At 49.2% G+C, this 8,454-nt stretch overlaps 1 protein-coding gene across 1 annotated transcript; it reads right to left on the bottom strand.

Moving 5' to 3' along the window:
* Positions 1-6,174: 6,174 nt before the first annotated feature.
* Positions 6,175-7,175, bottom strand: LOC135170251 (uncharacterized). The gene is made up of 3 exons (XM_064135916.1): positions 6,942-7,175; positions 6,340-6,816; positions 6,175-6,273 (listed from the first exon to the last, which is right to left on the bottom strand). The coding sequence occupies exons 1-3, from the start codon at positions 7,173-7,175 to the stop codon at positions 6,175-6,177; spliced, it is 810 nt and encodes a 269-aa protein (XP_063991986.1).
* Between the last annotated feature and the right edge of the window lie 1,279 nt (positions 7,176-8,454).

The raw sequence follows: 8,454 nt of genomic DNA, 5'->3' as shown, positions 1-8,454 counted from the left end.
GCATCTCTACTTTCTCGGGTAGTGGTTTAATCCCTTGCGCATTGATGAGATGACCCAAAAACTTCACTTCTGGCTTCCCAAATGTCGACTTCGCGGCGTTGATGACGAGTCCATGTTCTTGGAATCTGTCGAAAAGTGTCTTCAGGTGTTGAAGATGCTCTTCCTCGTTGCGCGAGGCGATTAACACGTCGTCGATGTATGGGAAGGCGTATGGCAGGTCTCTCGTGACTTCGTCCATAAACCGTTGGAACGACTGAGCTGCATTCCGGAGACCAAATGTCATTACTGGGAATTCGAATAACCCAAACGGGGTAATGATGGCTGTCTTCTCGATGTCTTGAGTTGCCACAGGTATCTGATTAAACGCTCTGACTAAATCGACTGTGGAAAATATTGTTTTTCCGTGGAGCGTTGCAGCAGTCATCCAGGCGTCGAATTGGGTATCTGTCTGGAATGGTCCTGTCGTTGAGTCGGCGGTAATCTCCGCATGGTCGTACATCCCCTGTCGCCTTCGGTGCGAGGTGTAAAGGAGATGACCAGGACCCTTGGGAACGACGAGCAATTCCTAAATTTAGCATATCTTGGAAACATTTCTGAGCTACAGCGAGTTTATCGGGTGCTAATCTACGAGCTTTACTCGATACTGGGGGTCCATCTGTCGTTCTGATGTGGTGGACTGTCGAATGCTTAGCTCTGGAGAAGGCTCCGTCAGGTTTCGTTATAGACGCATATTCCTGAAGTAGCTTCAGGTACGGTGAATCATCGTGTTGCTGAAGCACTTTAATAGATGCTACGGTTTGGTTTTCCGTCGTCTTACCCGGTGTCGACATGTCCGTTACAGTATCGATGAGGCGTTTGTTTTTAAGGTCGACGGCGAGACCAAAATGGCTGAGGAAGTCGGCGCCCAAGATCGGATGGGTAACGTCGGCGACCAGAAATCGCCAAGTGAAGTCACGGCGCAGTTTTAAATTCAATGTGAGGACTGCGTCGCCGTAGGTGTTAATCACCGAGCCGTTTGCTGCAAAGAGTTGATAAGGGATCCTTCGGAGAGAAGGTCGTCGATTATGTGGAAGGACGGAAACGTCTGAGCCCGAGTCGATGAGAAATCTCTGACGGCTGGCTGTATCGTCGACGAAAAGGCGGTTTGAAATAGGGGAACCAACTACCGCCTCTGTTGATTCTCCTGGCCTTTTCCCTGAAACTTACATCCTGGTAAACAAGAGCGTGCTTTGTCGCCATAAGCGAAATGATACCAACACGTTTCGAATTTTTTGGATACTTTCCTGGATCGAGATCGACTACCTCGCCTTTTGCGAGAGTCGGATGAGGTGCGGGATGGCGAGCGACTCGGCCGAGACCGGCCGGAAGAAAGCGCGGCCACCTGCTTAGTCAGTTCGGCAATCTGGTGCTCCAGATTCGGGCCTGAGATTGCGGTAACTGTGGGCTGAAAGACCTCGTGTAGTTTGTCCGCAAGTCCTCCTAGTTCGGTGACTGAGGCGTTCTTCTGGATTATCAAGCAGGCCTTGGTTTGCTCTGGCAGATGTGAAATCCAGCGAGTCCTTAAAACTTCTTCGTCGATATCTGGCACCAGGCTTCGTAGATAACGAAGGTACTGCGAAGGAGTGCGATCTCCAATGCTCTCGCGATCGAGTAGTTGGAGGAGTTTTGCCTCCCGGGATCTAGAAAAAGATGATTTTAAGGCAGATTTAAATTTTTGGTACGGTATCTCTGTGGGTGGATTGATAATTAAATCCTCCACTTCCGATGCAGAGCGAGTATCAATTAGAGGAATAGTTCGGTAGTATTTATCAGCTTCTGTGACGATACCACGGTTCCTGAATTGAGCTTCCAGCTGGGCGAACCAAAGGGCAGGCTTTTCCGTGCTGAATGGTGGTGCTTTGAGGTCAGCAGTGACTATCGTTGACATTCCCGTCGCAGGTGTCGGGAGACCTGTGACTGGATCAACGGGCATCGTGGAATAATCGGGCGTTGTGAGTCCGTATTAAATTCACCAACACAGCACAGCGTCTATAGGGTGCTCAGCAATGTGTCGGCACTCAGCTGACGGCACTTGGTAATACACACGCGGAATTATCGATTTACGAGTGTTGTTGTCGAAAACGGATTAGGCAAAAATTCACTGTTCTCCGGGCACTGCTTTGAAGTGTCGTGAGGTGGCCTTGGCGCGTTTGTTTTGGTTCCGCAGGCTGGCTATCGATACTGAGGTAATGCTATGGAATGTTCTCGAAGGTTCACTTAACGAGAATTTTCCATACGCCGAGAATCATCGTTTACGAGATACTGCGGCAATGATTAAACAATACTTTTATCTTGTCGACAATTATACAAAACAGTGAGGCTAGGCACTGAGAAGCACTAATGCACTAGCTAACACGTTGGAGAATGATGTGCGGCGAAAAATTAACTCGGCCACGCGGTCAAACAAATCGACAAAATGTGGGATTGCTTGCAATTGTTAACGTAACTGATTTGCAACAGATCACGTCGGGGTCACCACTGAAGTGAGTTGGGTATTTAGCTAACTCAACTATCAATTAAATATTTATCGAAGATAAATTTATTACGTGGAAAGATGTATACAAATCAAAGGTTAAATTTAGACTACTCAATCTGCTGCTGGTCAGGCGCGATAATAATTCGGGTCGAGTGTTAGTGTATCGGTGTACGACAATAGGCGAAAGGGGCCGAATAATAACTTCGTCTTAATTTCGCGTCGTTGGTGTCGATGTGGTAGGATACCACATGCGAAATTAAGACGAAGTTATTATTCGGCCCCTTTCGCCTATTGTCGTACACCGATACACTAACACTCGACCCGAATTATTATCGCGCCTGACCAGCAGCAGATTGAGTAGTCTAAATTTAACCTTTGATTTGTATACATCTTTCCACGTAATAAATTTATCTTCGATAAATATTTAATTGATAGTTGAGTTAGCTAAATACCCAACTCACTTCATATATACTTATAGTCCTAGACTCTCTTAATAAAACACGAAGAACATCTGTCTAAAATATCTGCTACATTATTATTTCTACACTAGGGGTTTCCCCATAATTATTCGTGATACTACATAATGTAAAAAGGAAAGATTCTAATAATATGCAAAGAGCCGGGGGGAAGACGTTTAGGGAACGATTAACTTGTATTTAATAAAAAAGAAACGAAAGGGGGGAATACAAATAATCAGGGGGAGTTTCATTATAATGTGTAGGCTTACCGTTGAGGGGAGGTTATATTCAGGGATAGGGTAATGTGTAATAATTTTGGGGTGGGAAGAAAATAAAAGGGGGGCATTCACAGTTGTAGGCGGATCCTCCAAATTCCGGATAGTTCCAAAGAAGAACAGGGGGGAAATTATTTTTCGACCGATGTCCACGTCTAACTTCGCCTTCTGTCAAACTTTATTCTCCTTCGTCTCCTCCACGCTTTTGCTCCGTTTTCCTCTGCTCCTTCGTCTCCTTAACACGTTTCGTCGCTCTTCATCTTCTATTCAATAACCCTTCAATACTCTTTATTCTCTCAACTTTTACTATCTCTGTACTACAACTTTTCAACTATATATTTCACGGGTTTAAAGCGTAGTGTCGTCATCGACACTCGTCCCGTTGTCCTCAGAGATCATCTTGATGGGGGGGGGGGGATCCGTAATCCAATTGTAAATCGACGAGACGGCACGTGGGTTCCTCTGCTCGACAATTGGCTTAATTCTCGCCCCGGAACCTATTCCGCAACGTTTATTACGCATTTCCGGCGTTGAGACGTCCAGGAAGCGGCGCCTCAACCTTAATTACCAGGGGCCTAACTCAAATATTTGAGTTAGGACCCTGGTAACACTGGATTGTTATGATCCAAGAGCCATGCGATCGGTGAGTTGTTGCGGGGGAAAGGAAGGGTTCGGAATTTAGCCGGATTTCCAACACCAAGGCATAACTTTTGAATAGCTCTCAACTGAGTTGTCATGATTAAAGGGGGGGTTGCCACCTGTCATGTTTTTTTGAAATTGAAAGAAATTTGGGAACGTTCAGTTCGGTCGGGATTTTTGGTGACGATTCGAAAGTCTCCTGAGCTTCAGGGCCCCGGGACCCCGCCTAGCCTCTAGGTAGTTACGCCACTGACCAGGGCTGAGGCCCAGGCCTCATAGGAACTACTCTCCTGCAAGGCTCCTTTCTACTACCTCGGTCCGGCTCGAAGGGGAACCGTTAAGGGGGCTCAGACGGCTCGTAGGCGTGAATACGCCGGAGCAGACGACAGTGTGCGAAAAGGTGGTATAATCTCATCATTTGTCCACGGCTCTCTAATCAACGTGCAACAGTGCAGGGCTGCAACTGCCCTGAAACGCAGCCTTGCCGGAGGGGAAATAGACACATGTCTCATAGAAAAGTCGTGGTATTATGAGGGCTCTGTCCAAAGTTTTAACACGGGTTCGATGGAGCTTTGCTTTTTGCTCGAAATGAACTGTAGCCCCGGGCCTGCGTCGTTGTTAAAAGGGGATACGGGGCCAAGGGAATGGCAGATCTCTGTCATAAAAACCTGGTGGCAGTACTGATGAGACTTCGGTGGAAGAAATAGCGCAGGAAGTGGTATTCTGCTTGGCCTCTCTATCGCACTCAATGCGGTATTATGGAAACAACCTTGCCGGGTTATGGTTTTCAGGAACCTCGCATGGCCTGTTATTCTACTCTACTTAAATAATATCAAACACTTAGGCCATGACGCACTGCCAGGGGGGGGGGGAAGATCCATATTGTCGGCTAGTTCAGATCGCCGAAGGACATAGCAACCATGACGGCGTCGAGGCACAAGTGACTGACACAGGCATTGCTCGCGCGGGTAACCTCGGGGCGGTGGTGCTTGGTGTCAGGCTGACACCCAGCCTGTGAAAGGTGGATAAGGGTATTTGGGATTCAAAGAAATAGAGGAGAAGGAAAGGAGGAAAAGAGAAGAGGAGACTCTAATTCCCAGTCATACCTCCAACCGGGTCAGGGTTACCTGGAGAAAATTACCAGGTCCCTGCCCCAGGACTCTCTTCTTCGACAACGAGAGCTGGTTAGGCTCGTTCGTTGATTCACTCATCGTCGTCGCCGTTTCTGATTTCCGCGTACGCATCCACGCATTTCAGCCACATACACTCCCTGCAAAAATTCGCGAACACGGCACTAGGGTCGTGAATGACGGCATTACCGCTTGTGCCGCCTGGGGCCATGAGAAATTCCCGATTATGTCCGCGATGCACTCGCACAGTGGTGCATATATCGGACAGTCTATAACGAAATGCTGGACTGTGTCTTCAGTCTGGTCGTACTCGCAGTTACTTAATTGGGAAAGGCGCCCGTCTTGAAGATAGAACCGGAATCGCGCATGCTCGGTCACGCCCTGCCAGAACCACTGGTCCCACTGGACCCACTTAGCATCCAGGCGGGCCGCAGTATCGCGGAGGAATGCGAAGACGTTCTTCCCTGTTGAAGTCCGTTCAAAGCTACTCTTCCAGAGATTTCCGATCTCTACCTTCATATCCTCAACGGCCTCAATCGGGCGAGCGTTGTCTTTAACGCGCGGGTTCGCGGGGTCTATCTCGACGGGACCTATTCTAACCGGAATGCCTTCCTTGCCTTGGCAGCACGCTGCTTTTTCCCTCAATAAAAGATCCACAGGAAGAATTCCCGCCGCTGCGTAGAATCCTTCATGCGAAGCCAGTCTATACGCGCCAGTCGATGTCAGCAGCGCGCTCCTCTCTGCGGTACGAAGCGTCCTCCATTTGTACGATGTACACTGGTCCACCCTACGCGAGTCGGCCGACACAACTGCGATAAGTTTATCCGCGTACGCGACTTCGATGTTGCCCAAGTTATGCTCGATGCTCTTGAGGAGGGCATCGAACATGAGATTCCAGCAAGCGGGGCTGAGGAGTGATCCTTGCGGTCAGCCCCGAGTGGCCGGGTTGGAAATCTGTTGGTAACTTCAGGCGATCTTGACGGTCCGACGGTCAAAGTAGCTCCGGAGCACTATAAAGACCTTCTTCGGGCAGTCTCGATCCGCCAAAGACTGGAGGATTAAGGGCCACTACACGTTGTCAAAGGCTCCCGAGATATCGAAGAGGAGCCCGATGACGTATCTCTTGTTGCTACCGCGCTTTACCAATTCACGCAACTCTACTCGTCTTTCGTGGAGCGTTCAGGCAGAAGGCCATAAAGACGTCCTGATATCTTCTCCTCGGTAAGGACTTTCACCGCCAGGATCCTGTGAAGGACCTTTTCGAAGAATTTTCCGAGAACCAACAAGATGCAAATGGGATGCTACGATTTGGGGTCGGACACATCCTTGTGAAATGCTTTGAGGAGTGCACGGATTGTGCCGATTTTCCAAACGATGGGGAAAACGCCGTGCGTAAGGCAGGCGTTGAAAAGTCTGGTGAAGATATTGGGCATCGTCATCACGTCGGCTTTCAGGACCCTAACTTCTATTAAATCGCATCCGGGGGCTTTGTCTTTCGTAAGGGTCTTTACGAAACCGTTAAGTTGGTTGTCCGCCACGTCTGGTGCGTCCTCTGTCTGAACCCTTAGGTTCCTCCCGCGTTCGCGAATGTCTGTATGTTCCGGTGTGTCTTCGTTGGGGTCATCGTCGGGTACGTGTGTGTCTAACCGTACCTTAGTAGTCTGACGCACTGTGAGTGTCGCGCCATTCGCAGTTCTAAATGTGCTGGGTACCGTGCCTACTGGCAATGTATCCGCCGCGTATTTGTAGTGAAAGCCCCAGGGATTCGCGTTGCTTTCGTGATAATGTACCCTCTCCAGCTAAATTATTTACACCTTCTAAGTAACCTAGTGTAGACTCGTAGGACTACACGATATCTATTTTGCTTAATTCTACGCGCATCAGGGTTAGTCTCTCTTCGGTAGCCGTTTCGGAGACGACTGACCAACTTGCGTTTGCTGGTCAGCTCCACGGTCCCCCACGGATTCGCGCGACGGTAATGTTTCCTGCGCGGTATCGAATCTTCGCAGGCTTTCGTGAGTACGTCACCCAGTATTTCTGCCATTCTCTCAACATCCGCTGGAAGATTCAGCGGATGGTCCGCAAGTCTCTCAAGGGCCTCCTTATCAAGGGTCGCCTCGAACTTTTCCCAGTCGGCCTCTCGAACGTTGAACCGCATGGCAGAGCTCTCGCCGATCCCCGAGGCATTGACGCGCGGGCAGGAACTTCGGATCGCTAACCGAAAACCAGGAGCTGAGTAGTCACCGGTGGAAAACTTGTCCTGCTACCTCCATGCACGTATGACTTTATACATGGCGATAGTCCTGAGGCCCCAGAGGGAATGTTGGGATGTGGCATTTGCCGCCACCAGAACGCGGCGACCCCTGAGACGGCTGAGGAGCTTCTCAAGCTGCCTCAGGTGACCCTAAATGTCGTTTGGATACTGGAAGTAAAATGAGACGACAAAGAAGGATCCACCGGAGACGCAGGATTCAGCACAAACGCAATGTGTTGTACTTAATTGGGACACGCAAGCAATCTCGACGATGGAGTTGCACGAAACTACGGCCGCCCACGGTTACTCCGTTGAGCGGCGATACGCAAGCCCACGCCCTGGGCCTCGGATGGACCAGATGTTCGGCTCAAGAATTGCATACGGCTCTTGGAGCGACATTATGTCCAAACGCTCTTGACGAACGAGCTGAAAGACCTCTCCGCTTACTGCAATTGAACGGGACATGTTCAACTGCAGTATCCTAATGTCGCGTTGCGCGCCCGGTCTCTCGGTGAGCCCCCTGTTGCGAGGTGGTCCGTATCGATCCTAACTAACCTAACGTGGCACTCGTGAACCCTATTCAACGAATAAGTGACCTTACCGGTAGATGGTCTTGAAGATCCAAGCGTTGGCTGGCCCTGCTGCCCAGTCAATCCCTCGTCTTCCTCTGCGACGCCATGTTGGACAGCGCGATGACTGGAACCTTTCCCTCGTCGGGAGGGCAGTACCCCGGCGCACTGCGGGCGACTACGAACCCTTGAGGACACCACCCTCCTCGGGTTCCTCGTTGTAGTCACTGGAGATGTTGCTGTTGTATACCCCTATATTTTACACTATATTTATATTAATATTACTATTTTTCCCTCATTTATTGCTTGGGGAATACCCCAACTACGTCTGGCCCGAGTCTTAAACCTACCATAAACGTTGGCGCCACGACGAATTTTCTATATTTTCCATTTGCTAAAGGCAATTGTCTGCATGCCCAAAATATAGGCATGCTTCCCTCCATCCCCTCCAATACTCTCCTTGCATCCTCAGGTAAGGAACTGAGGACTACGACATTATTTTGTTAGTCAGTAAGATTCCGAATTTCATCGAGAGCGCTGAGTCTACTCAAGTATCAGAAATCTCATTAGAAAATATACATACATATTGTCACAATACTTACTCGTTGAATAAA

This window comes from Diachasmimorpha longicaudata, chromosome 16 (assembly GCF_034640455.1).
Source record: "Diachasmimorpha longicaudata isolate KC_UGA_2023 chromosome 16, iyDiaLong2, whole genome shotgun sequence".
NCBI lineage: Eukaryota > Metazoa > Arthropoda > Insecta > Hymenoptera > Braconidae > Diachasmimorpha > Diachasmimorpha longicaudata.
This window is presented reverse-complemented; position numbering and strand designations above follow the sequence as displayed.